Genomic DNA, 25,449 nt, shown 5'->3' with positions numbered 1-25,449 from the left:
TAAACTGAATAGCCAATCGGCTGTTTAGCTGCAAGACAAAGGCGGGACTGTAATCCCTTAGCAACGCTTGGCTCCCTGGGAGTGGTGGCGGTTGTTTCAACATGGCGGCAACAGCAACAAAAAGTGGAAACTCGGGGATATTCTGGATGAATGGCGGTAACTTACTTTAACTTTAACACACTAACTCGCCAGACCATTGTCGGTTCGTACATATCTTATAGTACGTAACAAAAGTTTTGGAAAGCGTCTCAGAGATGTTACTTCTGTGTCAATCTGAGGAAGTGAGAGAGCTAAGTTAGCGTTATGGCTACGTGTACGTGAGTTAATTTAATGTTTTTTTTTTTTTTTTTAAGTTAACGCTGCCTATTTGATATCAAAAGTCGGTAACACTATGGCATTAATGCTCACCATCGTCAACCCTGATAGGTTTCCTATTGCTACTGAGCTCAATATACAAGGATAACCTCCAGTTGAGCTTTTGATTTATCTGTTCTGTTATGATAACATGGCAGCCAGCTGTTTGCTCATTGAATTATTGATTCGACAGTTAACATGGGAAGCACATGTTTTAACAAACTGTGGTTACATTTGACTGAACGTTAACGATCGACGAGCGTTACAGATCTGGAACCAGATCATTAATGCCTTTCTTCTCTATGCCTTGCTCACACAGTGTCAGATGAGGAACAGCCTTTGGTGTTTGTTCCTGGTGAGTCTCAGTGACATGGTATGCACAGTTTCTAAATAAAGTAGGATATCGTCACCCTGTTAAAATAATCGCCCAACTAATTTTTCAAGTTTTGCAGGAAACACAAAAAACTTGACCAAAAGTGTAACATATGACATTTATTGATCATTTCACTCAAAAAGGATGTAACAAAAGATGGCTATTGGGATAGTAATACCACTGTGTGTAAATTATGTAACTTAAGAGAAATAAATGACTTAGGCAATTTTTTGAACATGCCTTTGTGACTTAAGCAAGATATGGTAACACTTTATTTTGAAGGTGTCTACATAAGAGTCACACAAGCCTGTCAGAGACATGACATGACAAGTATCATGAGTATTAATGTTACTTCAAAGTGTCATTCATGTTCATGACACATCCCATGTCATGTTTATGACACGCTCATGTCACTCTTATGTAGACACCTTAGAGTAAAGTGTTACCAATATTAGTAATAAAACACTAAACTGATAACTAAACAATCTCCCTCTAGCTCTTCTTTGCTGGGTTCTTATCTGATGCCTATGAATGTGGCAAATTATCAAAGAAGTGATGATCTTAAAGGGGTAAAATCATGATCTGATCAACTGAGGATGTAGGCGATTTTACCATAGGTGGCCGGTGTCATGAGGAGATGATTTAAAAAATGACTTGGGTGATTATTTTAACAGTGTGACGATATGTGGCTATGTATGTATGTAGCTCATGTACCTATGGCATCCCTGTCTTCTGTCTACCCACAAACTGTCTCAGGAGTGGAAGGGGAGGGGCAGACTCGGATCCCTTTCAGTTTGGGGTCAGACAGCATCCGTACATCCAGTAAAAGAGGTTCCAAGATGCGAGACAGGCATAGCTCTGACTGCAAGAAGGATACCACAATAAAGAAAGGTGGCAAGAAACAGGGCCACTTACAAAGTGAGCGCTCTGGGGTTTACAACAAGGAAAAAGTGTCCATCCATCACAGTGCTACTGCAGTTACAGCGCACACCCTTTCACCAGCCTTGGGTACTTTTCTCCCCCCGACACAGGTAAACTATTGTTTTATGCTGGCTATTTTTCTCCCCTCCATGGATGTAAGATTTAATGTTTGAAAATATGAAAGAAATCCTTTGGAGAGTCTGAATACATTTAGAAACAAGGAAGAATGAATTGGGGCTGATAAAATTTCATCATTACTGTCTGTTAATATCTTTTTAAACCTGCTAACCGTTCTTTGCACAGGTAATCTCTGAGAGCAGCAGAGCTAAGAGCCAGGTCTGTTTAAAAGACCTCTGTCCTGAAGATAAGCGCCGGATTGCAAACCTCATTGAAGAACTAGCCAGGTAGCCAGCAGTATATATATGCCACTGAACTCTAGGATAGTGATAAAGTTCATATAAATGTATGAATGGGACTATATGAAGTAATTGAAATGTTTAATTTTGTTCTCCTGTATCTTTTTTTTTTTCCCGTATCCCTTATCACTCTTGGAATGCATAATGTAGACCATCAATGCTTTAACACTGTTTTTTCCTATTCCCCAGAGTGAGCGAGGAGAAAGAAGAGTCCGTGCAGCGTCTGAAAGATGAACAGGGAAATTTTGAGTGCAAGATCCAGCAGCTGGAGCAGCAGAATCAGATCATAGTACAGGAGAGGGAGAGTATCCTTTTTAAAATAAATAAACAAACAGAAATTAGTTACATTCTCTCGCCACAAATTTGTGCAGCTATTCGTTGTCTTTGTCATATGTTTTTTTTCTTTTTTTTAGTGAAATGGTCAGGCGTTTAATGTGCTGTTGCAATTACCAGTACTGCGTCACAGAAGAACAATTGGTTCTCCTCACTAGTGTTTTTGAGTACCGTAATCTTCAGAGAATGTGGCTATGTGTAATCATGTAAAATGATTTAATGGTTTCTCGCGATTGCTGTTTGTAATGTAGTGAAGTGTTTGTACTGCTACGGCTACTGCAAAATGTGGTGCAGTTTTCCAAGGAAATCAGAGGTCCCTCAAGAATTCCAGGGCACAACAGTTTTATCAATTTAGTAAATGTTACCAAGATGTTAGAATGCATGCTTAAATTCATTAATAAGATGTGCTAAGCACCCTCCTTCAAATTGAGATGATGTACAGATGGTCTTGCTCTTCCATTATTCCATTCTTCAACATAACCCTTGAGAAAACAGTTTCATCAGAATGTCGTAAAGTGGAGCAAAAAGGTGCAACATTGAACTCGTCAGCGTTATTTCACTGATTAAATTATGGATTGACTGATTGATATTGATGAAACCCAAAGTGAAATCTAATCAGTAAAATAATTTGCTGTAGACATTGGTCAGAATAAAATATTGTAGAGTTCCTGTGGGTGCTTGACTATTCAAAAACCGGAGCATTTTTAAACCTTGAAAACACCACATTTAAACCTAATGTGTTTTCAAGTTTTTAAAATAATCCTGTTTTTGAATAGTGCTTGAAGCTGCTTTAGGTTACAAGGATGCCAAGGCTACTTACACACAAGTGGCACATTTTGAAACATGAATCTGCGTTGTGTTTGAATTTGTCACCCCTCTTTAGGAGGCTGTCATAAAACGTAATGTTGGTAGCACAATAACTTCTATTTTAATGTGATAAAGAAGGGAAATAATTGGTACACCGTATAGTCTGTCTGTACTGCATATATTATTTACCATAGCTGTAAGGTGCTGTGAGGGCTTGAAAAATATGCTTGATTTTGACTTTGGAAAAGATGTAGGAACCCTTTTAAAGTTTCACAGGTGATTTATTGACGGTTCTACGGTTCTGTTGCTGTATGTGCTGTTCCATAAGTTAGTCTGCAGGGGGCAGTGTTGTCTTAGGTAAGGCCTTGTACAGTCTTTGGCTAAGACTCTTCAATTTGATACAAAAGACAGAGAAATAGAGCAGATTCATTTGAATGATTTGATGTCTGCTGCAGATGCATTTTGCAAGTGCTTGTAGCTTTTCTGCTGTTGTGTACAGAATCAATTTCAAGGTTGGAGCCATGGCCCGAACCATCTCAATCATCTTATCATCCAAAGATGAATTTTGATATTTACCGAGAGCACTACAGTGTATGCTTTCACCACCGTGTGTTTTCCTAACCCTCCCTGAATATCGTATCTAACAGTAGAATAACTCTCAGTTCCTCCTTACAAAATGAGATCAGGTGGGTCACCAGCTGATTCTTGATGGTGTAACATGAGGTTAGTGCTCAGCAACACTATGGTGTTTATTTCACTCCACAACCCACCTACTGTCTTCATAACAATTCTGCTCAGGTCAACCAGAGCATGGCCAGCAGTTAATTTAGGTTAAAAACACTGCAAAATATGAAGAGTAATTGACCTCGCTGGTAAATTGCACGATTGGCAACGGCGGCGGGGAAAATTAGGAAAGCACAACTCAATTAAAGGCACTTTGGCTCGGAGACTTGGCATTTACACCAAACTTCTAAACTCCATTAAAAAGGTATTTGAGAGGAAAAAAGTGTTGAGATTCAAGCACCTCAGGGGGGATAACGTAGTCTTTTAAAGTGCGTGCAGGAGTCATGAAGGCTCTTCTCAGGCGAGGGGTTCCGGCACTTCTCTGAAAGGTTAAGGAGACACCAAAGGCAAACACACTGAATGAGAGTCTTGTCAAGTCTAATTCCATTACGCCTCAGCTTATCTTATCTAACCAAGATTCAGGGTTGTCAGGGGTATAAAGAATGTAGGGCTATACCTTAGCCCCAAGCCACCTAGGATGAGAGGGAAAAAGTACCCTTGATATTTAGGGTGTTCAGCTGACATTTGGAACTGACTGGCACACAGGACTGAATTTGTGTTTCAGATCGGAAGGATGCCTTTTGGACTTCAAGGCATGTTGGCATGGACAGAAGTCAAGGTGGTGTTACTAACATGGTGCATCGTTCTACTCGCTGTATCCAGATCAAGGCACAGCAGGCGCTGGAGCTAATGCCATTTATTGAGTTGAAACAATTGGAGGGAATCCTGAGGCCATGGAGAGAGGGGAATTACAGCTCTGTTAGAAGATGTCATTAAAAAAAATGTTGTGATAGAGGTTTGCCAGAGCCAAATCAAATTTTACCTGACATTCACAATGTGGAAATCGGATTTTATCATATGTGCTTTTTGTGATAAGCGTACATCAGAAGATAGATTTTGGTGATTTGTTTTTTTCTCTCCGGATAAAGCCCTTAACATTTCCTTATGTCAGCTGTGTGGGTATTGTCAGAGTCTGGTCTGGATGTTTTGTGTCTTATCTTTATTCTAGAAAAGAATGATGTGATTGAGACAATGTGCTGTGCAAGGTACAAGCTATTTATTAGGGGTGTTAGAAAACAAATTTAGCTAAATTCTAGTCTGTTTCTCTATCAAAGCTCAACCTTCGTCTACTGTTGACACAGCCAATTAATATGGCAAAAGCTGTCATTTTGACTGCTTCAATTCTGAACATTTTTGTAAGCCTGTCTTCTGCTGCACTAAAAGGTAGGAAAGTCTGTATCCATAATGAGGTTGTTAGAAATATAAAAACACACTGAGCCGCTGTCATAAATGTTCTGTTGCCATGTAGAAAAACCAGCAGATGAACTGTGTACCAACAATACTTTTGCACAATTTGCACGATGCTTCATTCTGACATGGAAGCTGGAGTGAAAATTAGATGTTTTGGACAGAAGATTTTGGTCATATTTCCAAGCGTATGTTTTATACTATTCTTGACTGAATCAGTTTAAATGCCCAATTTAATATGATAAAATCAAATTGGACCAGTTGTGGGCTTAATATGAAATTAATAATTCAAAATACATTGACTCTTTGCTAGAAGAATCAAGTTGTTGTTGGCACAACTTTACAATTGATTATTTTGATTTTTGGCTTTTGGAGTTTTGCAGTTGACATATTCTATAGACACATGATCATTTGTATTAAGGTCAGGTGGAATGATTCAGCAAGATGCAACTTAGTCTGATTACAAATCGGGTTTTACATTTTAGCAGTGATCATGGCAACAAAGATGGCTGTGGCTAGTTGTGATGAGACTGGCTTTCTGTTTGCTTTCTGAAATTTAAAGGCTTTTTCACAGTAATTGTTAGCTGACGTTATTTATTGGTTTATTGTGTGACTTGCACTCATGTCTCCCCTCCAGATTCAGTAGTATTGAAGCAGTTATGTAAACTGTCTTCTTCTATTAATTCCCCGTCATTGCTTCCTTACACACACATTCATACACATCAGTCTCCGCCCCCGTTTCTCTCACATTCCTGCTCAGGCTCAATCTGTTTGGCACAGTGTGCTAAAGCAGGCTTTAAAATATTCCCCCCTCCTGTGCAAATTTGTTCCACCTTGAAGTGGATTTCATTATTTCATTTGAGCCTCGGCCTGACAGGGAAGTGAATCATTTTGACAGGCCCCGTCTGAAGCCTCTTCAGCCCAAGCCCTTGATTCTGAGTATTTTTGGAGCAGGGGGGAGGAGTAAGTCATTGTTGGCACTTTGGAGCTCCGATGTAAACTAGGGGCTTGCCGAGAGCTTGGCCCCCATTGGCTGACGTCCAAGGCTGAGCAGGAAGCATGTTTAGTGTGGCGACGGGCAGAGAGGTGGAATCTTATCAGGGTTGCTCCACTCGGTTCAGATTACCTAGTACTTTCTGTCCAGTGACGCCGTCAGCCTGTCAACACATTAACACACGTTACCTTAATTTATTGCTGTAGGACGCTGTGAGTCCTAAAGCAAGTCCTGCTGGTACTCCAGCACAAATAGACTTCATGTGTGTACTTTGGTTGGTGGGTCCCCACCGTACCTGATTTGTATTCCGCTGTATTTGTGTCTATTTGGAAACATTTGTTTTAGGCATGAGAAATCATGTGGAAATAGTGTTTTATGCGAATCTGGTGAAATATGAGCAGCATGCATTTTTCGATTCAACACACAACTCTCTATCTTGGACTGGGGTTAGGCGGAGCTGCATAAGCATATTCAGTATCTTCCCTTCAAGACCCTGATTCATGCTGCATAAATAGTCCTACCAGCACAGGTTTACATGATGTGATGTCCTTGTGATGTCCTCAAGCTTTCCATATAGAACTACTTCCATGGACATTATCTTTGCAGCGGTAGAGGAGCCTTAGTTAGACGGAGGGTTCAATCAAAGTGTTTCCTCACATTTTCCTAATGTTTATGGAAGCTGCTGCACTGCATTTGTCTGGTGTCTGGTCCTCAATTCAAAGCCGTCCCCGCTCTCTTCTCTTTCCCTCTGTTTCATTTCCACAGCCTGATTGAAGTCTTCTAACAGCCAAAGTGTTTTCTTATGGAGTGTTCCGCCAACTATTCCTTCAATAAGACTCTACTTTGAACTTTGATTTTTCTCTTAAAATGGGGGCTTTTTTTTCAAACGGACGCTGAGAAACTCATCAGCTGGGGGAGCAGGGCCCCCATCATAAAAAGATATGGCCTGGAGGAACACACTTTAAGGTTAGCTTGGACAGGAGTATGTGTGTGTGTGTGTACTACCTCCTTTATTGTAGTGTTTGTGTGTGTGGGCTGTTTACAGTGCAGGTGGGGAATTTGTGCTCTCATGTCTCGCTGTGTTTGTGTGTGTGTACTACGAAGTGAGAGTCAGGCCGAGGCTGATTATTGAACGTGTGCGAGTGTGTCTGTGTGTAGTCTCCCCATTCTCGTGCTCATTATCTTTGTATGTGCTGGTGTGGTGTGGTGCTGCCACTGTCATTAGTGGGCTCCTGAGGCGCAGCAGTAGTTCCGCTCCAGATTAGTTTTCTTGTGTCTGCCAGCTCTCTGTCTGGCAGATAGCCTGGCACGGCACTGCCCAGCTCAGCTCAACACAGCTTGGCCCGACCCAGATGGTGAAAGCTCTGTGCCACAACAACAACTTTGATTTTGCTGGCCCCTTCTCCCTCTCTGTTTTCAACTTTGCTGTTCTCTCTACTTTTCTGGTCCAATGTGTAATTGATTGCAGAAACAAGGGTTTAATTCAGATTGTCAATCTAAATCTAGCATGTCTTTTTTTCCATTTAAGTTGCATAAGAGGAGTTTCTCCTTACCAAAAAGGCACAAAGTTACCTTTTCACTAGGTCTGGGTGATAATTCAATATCATCATTTATTATCTTTCATGGGAATCATGTTTTGATAAAATCATATATCGAGAGTAACTTTCATGGTACTCTCTCTTCTTTTTGAGATGTTCAGTATTCTCGTCTCCCTGATGCTTCGCCATTTTTCCATTAGCTCTGTGTTTCTGTTGCTAGGTGAGGTTACCACTAGGTGAGGTTACCTCTGTGTATACTGCAGGAGGGATGTTACACATGCCCTTATTCTTCCAATATAGCCTTCATTTTTAAACTTTTCTGTAGGGATTTTTTTTATTTAAATAAATAAATGTTGAATGTAGCCCTTATTTATTTGTTTTTGTCACACTAATGAATATAATGCTGACTCATCTATATTTAAACACATTAGATTTACTACATCGCATCGCATCTCTGGTGCCCCCCCTGGGGGCGTCTGGCCCCCCTGGTTGGGAATCACTGGTCTAGGATACAACAACAGTGCATATAGCTCAGGACAGGGTTCTCGCTCCATAATTATAGTGGACAATAATGTGAAAAGGTCCAGTATGAACTCAAATGTTATTGTTAGTAGTGTTTTCCAACAGCAGTGTGCAGGATTTTCTTCATTCATTCACATTTAGCTTTATTGTTCAAATCCTGGTTGCCTACAATAACTACTACTGCCTACTGATTATCCAAGTGTAGTTAAATCTAACAATTGTCTTAATCTGATTACCCCGTTTACATGCATGTAAACAGTAAGTCTACAGCTGAAAATGTGTCTTTTTTTTCTCTACAGTATCACTTGAAACTGATACATTAATTTTGCACAATTTTTAAAAAATGAAATAAAAAAATACTATTCATTACTTTTCATTTGTCAACCATTTAATTTACACAGGAGCATACAAAATAGGATCTACTATGTGGTTATTTCCCATTAAACATGTATTTATTTAATCACCAGAGAACATGGTATATTGTGATATATCGTTATATAAGATATAAATTGACCTATTTTGGGTGAGAAGATTTTGACTTCTCAGTCGAAGCACACAGTGGCTTTACATTTAGAGGTCATGTTGGTATAACTTATTTCTCATAGTTTTCATTTTTTCTCTGTAAAACTTTTCCTGCACAGCCTACTGTTTCTCAGCTAAATCCATGGGAAGGTTTGAATGTTTTAGGCTAAAGGTTCTGTTCTGTTGTGTTCTGTTGTGTTCAGTTTACGTATTGTTGTTTTTTAGTTACTTAACACTTGGTCCTCCAGGCCTGCAGCAGCAGTACAGAGAGTGCCAGGAGCTGCTTGGGCTCTACCAACAGTACCTTTCTCAACAACAAGCAAAACTTAACCAGTCAATTGCCCAGCTCAGCCAAGCACCAGCCCATAGCAAGGTAAGGTATGGGATAGAGTGGGTGTATGGTTGGTTGTAAATATTTATTGTAGCAGGGGCACCACATGGGGTAACACCATGGGCCTGCTTCCGTGTGAGCCATATTCAAAGAACTCAGGCACAATAACAGCCAGTGGTAACACGTACACATTGTTCCATGGCCGAGTGCCATAATAATGCATAACAAAAGAACCATAGAAGTCCACTACAGTCACTGGTTCGATATGACAACAACATAGTGAAAACTCTCTCAAGGTGACATTTTAGAAGCGAAGACGCCTCTCTGGCTTCAGCCCCTGTAAGAATAGATGACTTGGCCCACCTCATTGTTCCGCGGTGGCTCTGAATAATGTGTGTTTGCCTGCTCTCTGACCCTCAGCAAATTAGTCACAGTCTCTTCCCCAGTCAACTACACGATGGGCTTTCCTCCTTATGTTTATCTCATAACGTTCCTGACCTTGGCTTACCTGCCAGTTATGCTCCGTTGGAAATTGTCCTCTTAATCTTGTGGCCACTGTCCAGTTTACAGTTCTGAAAAATTATTTGCATTTGTGCTGCTATAAACCCAGCCCTACCCTGACAGCATGTCTATAAAGCTGCATAGTGTAAGCAGCACATTCGCAGAACAGCAGCTTGAGTCCTCCGTCAGTGTCTACACAGGAGAGTTCAGGCACATTACTGCTGTCACCTGTGTGTTGGCAGCACTTGAAGCCCAATACACAATCACTGTAGTTACGAGGGCAAAAGGGAAGAACTTTCAGATATAAAAAAATGCTTCAGGTCACTGTAACCCACACAAAGTGCAAGTGATATGTCAGCTCTTGTGGAATAGCACTCGCAAGCACATGGGGAGAGCTTTTACTGAACATTGCAACATGAGCAAATTAGGTTGTTCAGTGACTCCTTATTCACTATTGGTAAATTTTGGTTTGCAGCCCAGCTCTACATTAGGGTTTTATGGAGCAGCCTACCGTTTTTGGCTGAAATACTCCATCAATTTTTCAGAGGCTTCCTAAATTGGCCAAAAAGCATTCATTGTCCTCTTTGTTCTCTGTCCAGGTGCTGAACAGTGAGGAAGCCCCCAGCAGAACATCTAGCAGCAGAGCTAATGGCTCACTCTTTGATGGCTCATACCTCAGCCTTGCTGCTACTCGAGCACAACAGCCTCAAGTGCACAGGAGTGGTGGTGCAGGAAGAGGAGCAAAAGAAGCCCTTAGCAACCATGCCTCTCTTTCCTGTGTCAGTGAGTTCAGTCCGACTGATGGGTCCATCAGACAGCATAGGATTCAGAAAAAGGGGTGCAGGGAGCCACACTCTGGGTCTCGCCACAGATGTGAGCACTGGCAAGACAGCGGTCAAGACAGTGGCTATCATCTGGAGCATGGCCACCATGATACCTTCAGCCAGCATGCGTGTGAAAGGTATATTAGTAGTAGTAGTTTTTTTTTTAAATCAAGTAATGCATTTTATCACAAACAACAAGAATGCCAGCTATTTGTTAGCCTGGGTGTGCCCACTTGTGAGGCGCTTTTACGTAATCTGATGTATAAATTTATGAGTCGCCTTGTACTGTCCGAAAATAGTGTGATGGTTGCTCAGTATATTGGAGACACTGGCGTAACAGTTTATTTTGGTCGGTCTGAAGATCATCTTTTTGTATTTTTTTGGTTTCTGTCATATTTTTGTCTGCTGTGTTATTTATTTATTTGTATTGTTCCTGTTTTTAATATCTGTCTCCTATGGACCCTGAGTCTTGAATAAAAAAATTTGATTGATTGATTGAATGTCAAGATATTAAGCTAATTAAATGTGCATTTACACACAGGAACCACACTGGGAATGCTATCAGCTTAGAGGCCAAGGAAGCCCTGACCAGGCCTCTGCTGGGTCACGAGGACTGGGAGGAGAAGAGACACCAGCTGCTGCTGCAGAAGATGCAGTTGGAGATGGAGAGAGAGAGACTGCAGGCACGCCTGGCCGAGCAAGAAGAGAGACTCAACAGACAGAATCAGCAGCTACGGCAGTCACGCCTCGATTACAGCAGGTAGAATACTGAACCCAGAGACCAATAAATCATGTCAGGTAACATTTGGTTAGCTAACATTTGGAGACACGTTGATGGTTACTTCTAGTAGTCGCTACATCGGTAGTTTCGTCTATCAAAGAAGTAATGGCTTATCTGTGTTTAGTCCCTGTCTTGTAGGTCCTTGTGCTTCTTCCGTATCTGTCACTGCAGACTGGCAAAACCTCAGTCTATTTTATTTTCCTTTTCCTATATTCTTGTAAGGCTTCAACAATCTGCTCAAGCTGATCTCAGCAGCTCTACTACTAGAAATGGAGATCCGCAGCCGCAGGGTCCCTCCCACCAAGATTTCCCCCCCAGGTAAACCAAGTAGACTGGTAGACAGGAATACAGACACTCATACTGCAACTACTTTTGTCAGATACATGCAATCTCTTTGTCTGTTTCTCTCACACTCTCCTACACAGGTGCACCTCACACATCACATACACACATAAGTACACACACATCCTCAAGTCACATATACAAAAGCCAACTTATAATGTCTCTGTGGTCTACAGTGTGTGTGAAGATGCAGATGGACATCCTGCAGGACAGAATTTGCATGGAAAACACTCACAAACTGTACCTGTCCCTCAAGACAATGGCAATGGTATGTTTATGTTTTTTAATTACCGTAATCAGAATGATGTGCTTTTTGGCAAGTTTAGTACAATGTCTTCAAAGCATGGTATATGGTTATTTTTTACTTATGTTTTCAAGGATAGGAATATACTTGAATTTGAATATACTTCTTAAAAATGCTTGAGTTTATATAGTCTAATGTGTCACCCATACAAGCATTGATGTGAACTAAAAATATTTTATTATTTCAAATGAAACGGCTGTTTCCCGTTCTCCTATTTGTTTGTTGTCTCCTGACCTGAATGAACTGAATGAGTTGCCATGAGCATTAAACATTTCTTATGTAAATATTCTTCTACTTATTAGATCATTTGCTCCTGTTTGTTGTTTGAACAGATAGGAAAGTTCTTTTCTTGTATTCACTCATCATTCATAGCTAAATAAGTCCTCTGTTGATTACTCTGTAAAATAACAAGCATTAAATAACCATGATCAAAACATGCAGTCAAGTGTTAAAATGAACACCTGATAGAATAAACTAAGAGACAATATACATGGATTGCTACGGGTGTAAATTAATTCTGTAAACTTAATTTTTTCGCAATTGCATTTCTGGAAACAATTTAGATGTGATTATAAAAGCTTCAATAGTCTGGAAATAATTGGTTTAGGTACTATTAAAAAGCTGTACAAACCCTGTACTGGACTACACACATCTTGGCTCAAACCATATACTAAGGTCTGTAAAGTAAAACAGTATTTATTTTATAACATTGGTATGCATATAAAACTTGGATAAAGAGCTGTATATCCTCATGGTAATTTTTATGTCTCTCAGCCTTCCTGCCCCCCTATTACTAATAAAATACTCCTATCTTGCATCTTTTAACAGAGGCCTCAGAGCGGTCCAGAAAGGATGTGGCCACATCTCCTGTTAAGTCCTCTGCAAGCCTGAGTAGGCCGACTTCAGTGTCTGCGATCCCAAAAACCCCTGAGGCCAGGTAACACATCTTTACTAGACATCCACAAAGCATTTAATAAAGATTTACTACATATTCTAATAGTGTTTAGGTAAGTGAAGCATTATTTATTATGCTGTATAGGCAGCAGGACTATAGAACCTGGAAGTTTTAGATAACTTAGTAGAATTGACAGCAAAAGGAATAATAAGGGTTTCTACTCCTGTCTTGTGGGGGACATTGGGAATATTATTGTATATATATTTCCCCTAGTTTGGAAGCAGTATTAACTATATAGAACGCATAAATATAGTTCAAGTACAGAATTTGAATCTCCTGGGCTTGCATTTGCTGCAGTGTTGGAAGCTAAATGATGTCTTTTCTTAGTCTAGCTAACTTTTCGAGCTGTGAGAGGCTAAATGAAGCTTTTTACTGGGCTAGCTAACGCCGTGGCCAGCCTGTCAGGAGACATGCTGCGTTCCATTAGTCGGCCTAGCAGGGACCCTGCAGCAGGTGTAATTGAACAGACTTCTGGATGCACACACTGCCCTCCCTTCTCTCTCTGCCACAGTAATGAGACAGAGAAAAGCAAGAGTGAGGGAGAGATGTTAAAAGTGTATTTGAGGGTGAGTGAGGGGTGAGGGCATTGGATAAAGTGAGGAATGGGAAGTGAGGAAAGTTACAGCAGGTTGAGAGGGATAGAAATGGAAATGGTGAGAAAGACGAAAGGAGGGAGAGGAGTTTTGAGGACGGGGATGAATCAGTAAGTGCAAGCAGCAGACTTTCTTAAAAGGAAAGGACATTCATTGCCTTTTCAGTGGCACTCTTTACATGGAATGGTAATTAACCTGACTGTGTCATGTTACTGTGTGTGTGTGCAAAAATATCAGCAGCTGAGAAGCAATTTGTAACACCGCTGCTGCAGACCTATATTTAAGAAAAATATTATTCCAAAAGTTGATCCAATTTGTTCTTGCATAATGTCACATTTCCTTTCGTGGAAGTGGTTGTTAATAGGAGACACAGTAACGGAGACAGCTTGCCCACCTCATCGTCCTAAAGGACAATTCTTCAAAACAGCTCAAAGATTTCAACTTTCAACGAGTTACTCTTAAACAAAGCACTGCACGATTCAAGTTGAACTGTGAGCTCCAGCAGATGCCCATTAATTCCAGCATGGGACCCGGGGTATCAGATCTTATTACCATCCATTTGTACCTCCAAAGCCTATTAAAATTGTTGGACTCTCTGCTACACGCAGTTTTTTATTTTATTTTTTACAATCAGTAATGAGGAAGTCTGCCTCTCATATGCCTTTTGTGGTTTTCTAGCAACATGTTTTTTTCATCTGCATCTCTTAACATAGTTGTAATCCACTGATTTTGATTTGAAAAAATGTCTGCATGAAAATATTTAACATAACATATAAAGTGAACGAATTGCAGAGAATGTGATAAAGACAATACTGTGTGTTGTTGGTTTAGCTAATTTAAAGTTTCGTTTCGTTTCGTATTTGTTTATTTCGGTCAATACATGTCATCAGAACAAACCAGAAAAAAAACAAAAAAACATTGATCAAAGTAAACAACATGTAAACAGAGAGAGAAAACTGATAATAGACATTTGGACCGAAAAGGCGTAGGCTGAAGCATAGCTTATTACCCTGTTACAACTCAAGTAAATTTAAAATTTAGAAATGTACAATCTGTTATTTATCAACAAAAGAAATAAGCAGTCAGTCAAAGTCAGTTTGGCAATGAGTAACCAAACAATCTGAGAGATGGTTTTATTTTTCACTTATATCCATTTTCTGTTTTTTTAGAAAATAAGCCATGAGTGCCTCATGTGTGTGATTGTGTGATTGTAGTGTTAACATGACATTAACTACACCAAACATTTATATTTTGAGTTGATAGAAAAAGGTTACATATTATTTTTGGCTGCTTTTAATGTCACCATTGTTCTTCTTTCATTATACAACCAAAAACTTGAGGAAAATAAACAATACGAGAACACTATTCTAGTTAGTTGGTAAGATTATATTTCCTACTGTTATGTGAAGTCCCCTCTTTTTCTTGGCAACAGCACGCCCCTGGTGACCATATAATCTTTTCAATCTTTTCAACCAATTCAATCTTGATGTGCAAATTGCAAAAAGAAGCTGGGGTTAACATTAAGTGACCTTCTTAATCCTTTCATGAATCCTGTGCTAGTTAGTAATGAGACAGTTCCAGCGCACCCCGCCCATCTCATCTCCATCCTTCCTGCCATTGCCCGCCTGCTATTGATTGGGTGGGAAATTGACATGCGGCATATACGCAGTGGCCATTATAGGTTTTTTATCTTACTGTTTGGACTGCAAATGAAAAGGGGCGCCAGGGCGAGACGGCTATCTTTAATGAAAGAGAGGAGCCAAATAAGCAGTGAAAGTTACGAGTGGAAAGAAGGTGGCGGGGAGCGTAGGCAGAGGAGTTTTGTGGAAATTTTATCTGGCCTTATAAAGCTAGAAAAGAGACAAACCGTACTGGTGTGCTGGGAGTGTGACGCTCAAAGGTTTTTATTAAACTAATAAAGGTACAGTTCTATATTCTGCCTTCAGAGTAGTTATAAGCCGTTCCTGATCATACAGGCTCATAGATACAAATAACTCTAGAGAGTCTGTGCTGTATCAGTAAAATATTAATCAAAATCAGCTTTCTGCAGTCATGTTATACTCCCTGGGGTGTATTTGTGTTCTACTGATGGTCACAGAATCTTGAAGTTTTTAACAGTACTTACATGTTGGCAATGTAGCGTCTCTAGATCAGTAGTTCTCAACCTTTTTGAGTCGCAACCCCCAATTTAACATGCATGTTGTCGGCGACCCCCCCCTCACTGAACACAATCTCACAGTTCAGATCAGACAAACTCAGTTGATACGACGAATTTTGGACAAATAATGAAGCAGACAACAACTAAAACATCTCTCTGTCTGTGCATTTATATATTTTTTTGTAACAGTCAGCTTCAAGCCAGAGACTCCTTGTAAAGTAATAATTTGCTAATTTGGGATTTGTCAGAAAAGACACAAAATTACCCCCAAAAAATAATCAAATTGACCAAAAAATTACATAAAATTAAGCAAAAAAGGACTCAAATTGACCACAAAATGACAAAAAATGACCAGAAAAAGACACAAAATAACCAAAAAAGGCACGCATTGACCACAAAATGACCAAAAAAAGACAAAATTACTAAAAAAAAAACACACAAAATGACCAGAAAAAGACAAACAAATTACCAAAAAAAGACACAAAATTACTGGGGAAAAAAACACAAAATGGGCAAAAAAGACATTAAATGACCAAAAAGACAAAAACACATTAACACTTTAACACAGTGGAGACAGAGCTACCTTCCAAAATGATTTGACGACCCCCAGAAATCATCTCGCGACCCCAACTGGGGTCCTGACCCCAAGGTTGAGAATAGCTGCCCTAGATGATATGAAAATGACCCAACACCCCGGGCCGTACTTCTCGCAATGACAGAAACTTATGTTCCTGCTACTCCTGTCCATGCATTTTTCTGTATGCATGTAGCAGTATAATAGATTTGCCAGGACTCCTGTGGGGGATATTAATATCGAGCAGCAATTCACAACTTTACCTCTCACAAACCGGAGCCAAGAAATGAACTTCTTTGTTGCACCGTATACCCCTTCTGAAAATCTATTGGCATTCTCTCTAGCCCTTGTGCAATCTCTGTGCCACCTCCTCCCCTCACCCCCCCCTCACTACCATTTCCCCCCATTCCTGCCCAAACTGTACCCCTACCCCCCGCGCTCCCCTTGTTATAGATTGTGACCGCCGGTAAGCGATGCATTATTCATTACCGACATGTCGTTTGTTGATGGATGGCTGTTTGAGAGCCCTGTCCGTTAAATAAATCAACAAATAAAAATGCAAATTCTCACATTTCGAGAGAAGGAACCCAGCCAAAGTCCCTCCCCCACATTCCTTTTCTGCCTTCCTCTCTATCCACAAAGCTGCACTCGCATCCCAGCCTCTCTCTTACAAACAGACACACACACTCACCCTCGCTCATGCTCTCTCTCTCTCTCTCTCGCTTTCTCCTTTGCTGTTGACAGGCAGGAGACCAAATGAGGAAGACAGATTTACTTACTTGAGCTTCAGTCTCTTTTTTCATCAGTTATCATCCCTCAGCCGACTTACCCCTCATTCACTTTCTCTCCCTCACGCTCAAACATGTGCATACATTAGTTCATGTTGCCAAAGCAAAATATAGCCCTTTAAAGCTTTCCAGCTATTGATGTGTGCTGCCTTAAGTTAGTGTGAAAACACGACATATCAAGGTCTGTAGTTACGTGTGGAGGAACACAAATGCACTCTGATTGGAAGTTCCACTGCTGTGTCTGTCTGCTGACCACCCACATGCATATCAACAAGTACATGGCAAAGATCGGCCTTACCTGGGAGAGCTGTGTACCGAGCTGCACGATGCAAATCGATGCAGCTTTAAATGAGCAGAGAATTATGTTGGCAACATCAGTGGAGCGTGCTTTAAAGAATTCATGTTTTGTATCTGGAATGGCGTTGTTCGACTGTGTATACACTGAATAATTTATCAAGCCAGCCAGACTGAGGGATTGAATCTCTATTAGCTTAATCTCCCCCGTTTTGGTTTATTTATTTCAGTGCACATTCCCTCATTTCTATTCCAGGGGAGAAAGCACCGGGTTCTCTCCCTCTTTTTCTCTCGCACCTGCAAGAAAGTGTGTTTTTCTGCTGGGACGCCCCAGTGGTTTTGACTTGTTAACGTTGCTTGTTAGGGTTCAGTAGACACTTCAGCAAGAAAGATTTTGTTAACACGTCGAAGAAAGATTTGCTTTCATATTGTCTGTGTTAACAAGTGAAAGGTGAATGACAAATATTTTACTACAAGCGTGGGGCTCCAAGTAGACTTTGGCCTTGTGCATACCTGGTGTTAGTCCCTTGGCTTGCACCCCCTCTGCTTAACATTGAAGACACGTATTGTAACTGGCGGTCTTTGTGCATTTCTCTGTTACAATGAAACGGCACGAGGACACTCATTTACAACATTGCCTGTCTACAGGGCTCCACTGGGTTCTGTATTATAAATGTAGCCTGCGCCAGTTCAACCTTTGAAACAAGCTGAGGTCACATGTGGAAAAAAGAAAATGAATTGAATGACACAACAAGAACCTTATTTTTTTCAGGTTGGACTTTTCTGTGGATGAGTTATTGGATGTCTTTTGTCCTGTCTCTGCACCTGAGTTAAGCCAGGAGTCCACTCAAAGACCCACAATGTTACATCGTAGACTGCACCTTTCGGCCCCCAATCCGTTGAGCAGAACCCTGCTCACCCCTGCTGGGCCTCATCCTCAGAGTAACCAGCAGGATCTGGAAGAAAGCCAGATACTGGAGGATATTTTCTTCATATGCTGACAAAGAAGAAAATGCATCCAGTCACTTGATATTCACCTGTTTGGTCTTAACTTTATATTTCAGTTGACGTCCTGAATCTGAACGATCATGATGTTGTAGATTGTACTGTTGTTATTCTATGATTTTAATACAAATAAATATTTATTCAGATTTGTTTATGCTTCTTGTTTATGATTAATATGTTATGTTAGCACTGCAGGAAAAATACCAACCTAGGACATTGCAAGTTTCAGCTTTAGTGTTTATTTTTTTCTTGCCCAAAGTCAATTTTTGCTTGCCCCAATACAAACATTTTTATTAACGAGCAGTTATAAAATAACAAGATAGACTATGGGTTGTCGGCAGCCCTCTTAGCTGCCATGCAAGTGAGATGCTATTGGCTCGTAATGGCACTCCAATTATGTTTTTGGGGAATTTGATGTGCCTATGCAAAACGACCCACTTTTATCTGCCTCTCAACTTAGTCAAACTGTGCAATACCTACTTGGAATCTGACACAATTTTCTTGTGAGTGTCTGTTGGGTATTATGCATGTGCACAATGTACAGCCACTTCCATCATTAGTTCTGGAGAAAGCTAAGTCTTTTTTACCACTCGCCAGATCAGGCAAGTGAATTGGTAGATACACTAACCCAGGGGTGGCCAACCCGTGGCTCCAGGACCTCATGTGGCTCTTTAGGCCGCCTGCAGGGGCTCCCAGTGGCTGAGACATAAAAAATGATATACATATTTTTACATTAAAATGTTCATTTATCAGTGGTGTAGACCAAAAGCTATTTGTATTACTTAATTGTAAAAAATGTATAGCCTTTTTACAGCATATTAAAAAAGTTTTCACATTTACATCAACTCAAATGTGCTTCATAGCTTACGAAAGTGTCTGGACGGCGCCTTAACCTTTAAGTTTGACCAACTTTGAGTTTAGTTTTTAGTTCCCCGAGATAGACTAGTTTTCAAAATTATATTAATAAATGCTCAATATGACTATTAATAATGTTGGTAGGCTATTTTAGACTTATTAGGCTGTTAAATTTTCATTTGAGGCTCAATATAAGGTTTGCGGCTCCATTCCGCGATTTTCTCTTTTTTTTTGGCCAACAGTGGCTCTTCAGTTAGTAAAGGTTGCCCACCCCTGCACTAACCGGACATAGCATTTAGCTTGTTCTGAGAAATCGGGCATTCCTTTTTATTGATCATTGGCCCCCTACTTGGTATCATGCTTATGGATTTATTCCTTTTCTTTCAGACAGATAGTTGAGAGCACCTGACAAGCTGATTATAATGATAACCCAATGCAAAAAACACATTAAGGACTGCCTGGGGCAAGAAAACTTGAGGGCAAGAGAAAAATAAATGTAGTGTCTAATGTAATGGTAATGTTATCTGAAAATAAAGTGCCTACTGTATTGCTATCACCACTCAATTGTGTATAATAATATAGGTTAACAATGTTGTATATGACATAAGATACTAACATGAAATATCTCTGGAAAGCTTTTACCTTGAAACAAACTTTTTTTGGATCTCCTTTTTAAAAAAAAAATGTTTTTAAGTTTTAACTGTTAATAATTGGTCAAAATCTTTTATTTTTGGTTAACCTTCAACAATTCTTTATTACAGTCCTTAGTGCGATACCATCACAAGATAGTCTTAGTTTGATTGTGATGACTGAAATGATTATCCTTGAAAAACTGATGAAAATCTGTATAACCACAGTACCCAGTGCCAGATCATCCAACAAAATTTCACTTTTTTCATTTGTGTGGGTAGATTAATTATCATCAGTAATTATGACACGACACAAAGACACTTTATTCTAGACTGTGCTTTATTATTGGGCTAAGCTGAGACGCATCATTCATTTAAAATTACAAAAAAAGAGTTCAGGGGACCAGAGAATGGTGCAGTCTGGAGAGACAGGGGAGCCTAAAGCGCACTGCCCAATCAGAAGCTTAGCTCATCAGGAACTCGGCAAAGCTTAATATGCAACATTCATTTCCCCACCCTCCGTATGTGCTGAAATTGGGAAATAGATTTCCAGAATACTTTGAAAACCATATGAAGGAAAATGTGATTCTAGTAATACTACTGAGCTTTAGAAATAAAACCACTGATAACAGCACTGAAAAGGATGATAGTAACTCAATAGTTTTTGATGAGATAGTGCAGTTTTCGTTGAATTTTGCTCTTGGTAGAACACATCAGTTGAACAAGATCAGAGCTCTGTCAAACAAAACAGCAAGATGGAAAAAAACAGGAGGAGGGGAATAAAGTTTTAAAAATCAAAACTGGCATTTTATGCAGGCAGTTAATCAGTGATTAGCAATTTGTCAGATATTAGCTCCTTACACATTAGCAGCAACTTATAGTGACCTCAAGGCATATCTTCTGTCAAGATTACATATCTGGTTGAACAGTTGGTTTATGAGGGAGTGTTTTAACTTGGAATTGGCCCTTTTTCACTCTGTTTAAAGGTTTCACAACAGAAGCAAATGGTACTTGAAATGGCAGAGGAATCCTCCAATTGGCATCTTTTTTTTTCCTTTTTACAATCCATTAACAAAGCTAACTTTTTGGAACAGAACAATATGAATTAATAATTACAAATGTACATAAGGCTTTAGTATTGTACTGCATTGTTTTGAATAGTTTATCAGCAACAGGAAAATGTAAAATCAGTCTTTGAAGGTGTGAAATTCAGAGTTTGCCAATACTGAAAGTGGTATTGTGTGATGTAGTGATACAAAGTAGCACTTACAAGCAAACAGATCAATGGCAATAAGAGAGCTCGGATCTTGAATCAAACAGCACAAATAAATAAATACATAAACACAAATAAATAAATAAAGACATAAATAAATGGTTAAAAATCTGTCTTTGACATCACTTGGTCAATAGGAGCATTTCCCCCCATCATCAAAGAAGTGCTGAAGGCATGGTCCTGCAGACAGGAACAATGATCATCTGTGGACCACAACAGTGGCCCATGCATGTCATATAAAAACTATTTGGTCACGTACCAACTCATAGAAAAATAATGCCATGAAAGCATGCATATTATCTCAGACATGACTTATAAATAAATATCTAAACAAATAGATAAGTGAATAGAACCCATCAAAGTATTTTTTTTTTTTATAAAATAAGTCAATGTGTGTCTAAGCTCTAACTGAGGTCAATGCTCTCCCTGACTGTATTCTGGATAAATGCCTTGGTCAGGTCCTACAGTTTGTACCGTATCCTAGCGACTATTTTTTTTGTACCTGGTTTTATTGAGCATTATCATGTTTTCATTCATATATTTTTTTTAAGTATTTAAAGTACTTTATCCAGTCCTTGTAGATAGAAGTAAAAGTCCTATAAAATATGCAAACCTATGTACAGAGGAAAACAGAGCAAAAAAAGAAACAATTTACAGTATATTCATCGGTTTATGTATATATTTATATATATATATTTATATTCAAACTTCTGCTCTGTTGTTTTTGAACCACGATACTTTGTTTTACTTTTCTCATGTAAACTTGCAGCTTAAAGTTGGAGCAAATGAAGAAGAGGTGCTTGGCATTCTAGTTCCTGTGATCATTCTGCTTCCCCTCCCTCATTTCACTCGACATAAAAACACGGGCTGGGTGAAAGACATGAGTGATTGCTCAAACAAACCATTAGAAAAGCACAGGCCTCGTCAACACCTTTTTCAATTTTCTCAGAGCGGTGAGGGGCAGTCAAAGAGGGCACACAGTGTGGCGATCAGGGACACCAGACGTATGACATTTAGCTTCAGATGTTATTGTTAGCTCAAAGGCAGCTCAGGTGGATGTACAAGACGTTATGTACTAACCAACCGCGGACACTGCCGGAACAAAAATGATCATGATGGTCATCTGGTTTGCAATGTATGCCATAGTCAGGGCATTGTTATGTGGCACATACAAACAGTGGCGTCCTGGGATGCGTAGTGGCATCTTTTAGCCTCACTGGATTTAGAAGGTAAATGTTAAATTATTCAATCTGCTAAAAAGGTTAGACACAGACACTAGGGAAATGGCATAATGAGCAGTTTATAGGAAAAACTAGTAACAGCACCCAACAGGAAGCATTGTCTTCCAAAGTGTCATATAGCCTTATAAATATTCATATATATAAATATTCATTGAGTAATCTCCACCAGCTGAATATGTGTTGAATGCAGGGTCCAATAAATCCAAGTCTGTTGACCTTTTGCAGGTACATAGTAGGTGTTCATACCATTTTTGTAGACTGTTATGAGAAACTGTATGCTAAAGCAATATGAAACCAGCCTCAGTGATACAGCAGTTGTAATGGGTACATGGCTTTTCACTCTTATTGCCTCATTTTACAGTTTCATTAAGCTTTTATGTTTATATTTGATTGTATGATGACGTAGAACATAAGGCAATATAACATCTTCTAAAGGATATGCTTCATGTCAAGTATTACTGGCAGAGATCCCCACATTAACTGCTGGATGGGAAAGTACATAAAACCCTTATTCTGTTCAGTGGGAAGCCAGCTCTCTAATTATAACATATTCATCAATATTACATCACCTTCATAACCATTAAAACCTAATGTCAGGTCCGATAGGCTCAATCACTTCCCATATCGAGTCATGTCATGTCAGTTGCAGCCCTGAACTTTACTCTAGTTTTGACTCCAACCAGTGGAACGTAGTCACAGGTGCCCTGCACACAGCTTTGATAGTTAGCACCTGTGCTAACAGGTTACCTAATGCCCGCTTTTATTTGAAGTGTAATCGCATGAGTCTACATTAGTTCTAAATGTTTTTTTTTTCTTCCAAAGACATTGATGGACCAACATTGGTCTGATGGTTTGTTATATTGGACATGCACTGAAGCTCTCTGCGCGGCTGAGAAATGATATGGATCTGGCTGTAGTTTTGACATCATAATAGCGCGTTGGCTGCTTGCAGTAGTGTGTTTTTTTTGTCTTTGTTTTCTGAGAGCACAGTGCTTGATGGCAGATTCTGCAGGTGACAAGGCACACCTTGACATGGTGACAGCCCATACGCTACATGCACTTTACTGAATGCAAAAGAGAGCAAGGGTTGTGAGACGTATTCATTTTGGTTCAAGTTTCAAAGAGAAGTTTGTGTGTGTGTGTGTGTGTGTGTGTGTGTGTGTGTGTGTGTGCGTGTGTGTGTGTGTGTGTGTAAGCTCAAAAGATATGTTTGGAATAGAGTCGAAGATAATTGTCCTTTTCCTCTAAAATCATGTAGCCTGATTCTCTTAAAGCCTGCTACTGAGATGTGGCTTTTTGCATTTTCAGATAATATTTACACCATATGTGTATTCTCACACATGTTTCTTTTAGCAATATATTGTGTGTCAGCATATAGGTAATCAGAGATAGGAATGCCTGCAGTTTTGGGAGCTGCCAGATTTGCGATTCTTCCCAAGCAGAGCAATGTTTCAAACTCCAGCTAAAATCTACAAAAAATTACAGCTCAACATAGTCAGTAGCCGTTCTATATACAGACACACATATATAAAATATGTGCATATAAATACATATATTTGTTTGTGATTAATATCTATTTATCCATATATACTGTATATATGAATACATTTGCTTGAATGCTTGTTATACATATATATGTACTGCAAATATAAACAAGTTCATATATTTCAAACATTTCTGATGTTATTCTATCTATGAGGTTAGGATGTCAAGTTAAAAAAGATAAGGCTGTGATACGGAGCAGCCCCTCCCATGCACTCGCCATCCCTCCCAAGACAAAATGAGAAGAGAAAAAAATAAACATTTTGAGTAATTGTAAACTAGCGAAGTGAGAGACCCCATTTGGTCATCTGAAATAGTTTTGCCTGTATTCAAAAAGCATATCAGCAATATATATGTATATATACATGTGTTGTATATATTCGAAATGTACACTTCTTTTAAGTGCAACTCCTCAACCAGTTAACGCTGACTGAAAGAGATGCAGTGGTCCGAGTATATTAGAGCTACAAGTCCTCAGCAATAAAAATGTTTGGTCTTTTGGTCCCTAAAACAACTAAGGAATGACAGGTAAGACTCCCTGGAGACCGTTGCTATGGCTCTCCTTGGCAACGGTATCCCCTGGAAACGGACAGGCACTCCGAGCTAAAGATGGCCATCCCAAATCGAAGCCAATTTGTGTCCTGAAAATATCACATTCCCTACTTAAGTTCTCTCTCCAAGAATTTCTTGTCCCTTCTTGTTTCAAGTCTTATAAATTGGTCTTCAAAAGTCAATTGCCCCAAACTCAAACCATCTTACAGAAAGATCTCCTACGGCAATCTTCTATTCAGTTTTTAAAAAGTTTTGTTCTTGTTGGACTTTTGACATCCATATTTCCTTTAAGAGTTCAGTGGGGTTGGTCATTGTAAGTAGGTTTGATAGAGTTTCTTTTACTTTTTTTTCTCATTGTTCAAGTAAAAGTTTTTGTGGTCCAGAAAAGGTAGCTGTCATTCAAGCAGGGTTTTGTGGGGAAAGAGGTGTGTATATGTGTGCAGAAGAAAAAAGGTCCTGGGGCTAACCAGGCTGGTACAAATTCTCTCTGAGTTCCAAAGTTTTAGTACATCCAAAGGGAGGTGTCCTTGACTCGGTCATTGCTCTCTCTCTCTCTCCTCTGTTTCTGAAGCAGCCTCAGTGGTCCAGATGTTGAGATTGCACTCAGTGGCGGGTAGCAAGAAGTCAACATATGATTCAGCTCAACAAAACCTAAAAAAGCACAGAACAAATAGAAAAGGTTTTAGTGAAGTAATATATTTGCAAACTAAACAACAGAGTATCCTGACTGACTGAAAAGAGGGCGAGCAACAGAACCGGGTTCAGCAGCAACAGAAAAGTAGAAAGTGACCGAGTAAGAGGCTGCTGGACAAGAGGGTGGGACTGGCTTACGTCTTGGTGAAATAAAAGGCTGCAAACAGACGTAGAGCCTTCTTTCTGTTGGTAATTAGATTAGTTTAAGATTGTTTTCACACAAACACACACAATTAGTAAGTGATGTTGGTATTAGCTGATTTGGTATGTCTTGTGTTGCTGTACTAGATACATATAAACAAGTAATGTAATCATAACAATTACACATTCGTAAGCTTGCCATGGAGAAACACTGTTTGGACACATGCCCATTTCTGCAGTTGTAAAGGAGAAGTATTGTAAC

General features: G+C 39.6%; 2 protein-coding genes across 2 annotated transcripts in view; one reads left to right on the top strand and one right to left on the bottom strand.

Moving 5' to 3' along the window:
• The first annotated feature begins 86 nt into the window (after positions 1–86).
• kiaa1328 (KIAA1328 ortholog) lies at positions 87–18,407 on the top strand. The gene is made up of 12 exons (XM_059327895.1): positions 87–156; positions 674–709; positions 1,484–1,758; positions 1,952–2,052; positions 2,254–2,369; positions 9,060–9,184; positions 10,243–10,604; positions 11,009–11,227; positions 11,471–11,566; positions 11,767–11,858; positions 12,723–12,831; positions 18,029–18,407. Exons 1-12 carry the CDS (start codon positions 102–104, stop codon positions 18,255–18,257), a joined length of 1,815 nt encoding a protein of 604 aa, XP_059183878.1. The 5' UTR covers positions 87–101; the 3' UTR covers positions 18,258–18,407.
• A 1,660-nt stretch (positions 18,408–20,067) lies between these two features.
• Positions 20,068–25,449, bottom strand: part of celf4 (CUGBP, Elav-like family member 4) — a 95,475-nt gene continuing 90,093 nt past the window's right edge. The window contains exon 14 of the mRNA XM_059328422.1: positions 20,068–25,004. The gene's annotated coding sequence lies outside the window, so the exon portion shown is untranslated. The remainder of the gene's footprint in view (positions 25,005–25,449) is intronic.

The sequence above is a fragment of the Centropristis striata genome, chromosome 3 (genome assembly GCF_030273125.1).
Source record: "Centropristis striata isolate RG_2023a ecotype Rhode Island chromosome 3, C.striata_1.0, whole genome shotgun sequence".
In the NCBI taxonomy this organism is placed as follows: domain Eukaryota; kingdom Metazoa; phylum Chordata; class Actinopteri; order Perciformes; family Serranidae; genus Centropristis; species Centropristis striata.
Note: the sequence above shows the minus strand (reverse complement) of the source record. Positions and strands in the feature narration are given on the sequence as shown.

Excerpts from the sequence above, each read along its gene's own strand:
- kiaa1328 (XM_059327895.1), top strand. The coding sequence starts at position 102 with ATGGCGGCAACAGCAACAAAAAGTGGAAACTCGGGGATATTCTGGATG. Across the intron at positions 11,228-11,470 it reads TCACGCCTCGATTACAGCAG|GCTTCAACAATCTGCTCAAG; the intron begins GTAGAATACTGA and ends TATTCTTGTAAG. Across the intron at positions 11,567-11,766 it reads CACCAAGATTTCCCCCCCAG|TGTGTGTGAAGATGCAGATG; the intron begins GTAAACCAAGTA and ends TGTGGTCTACAG.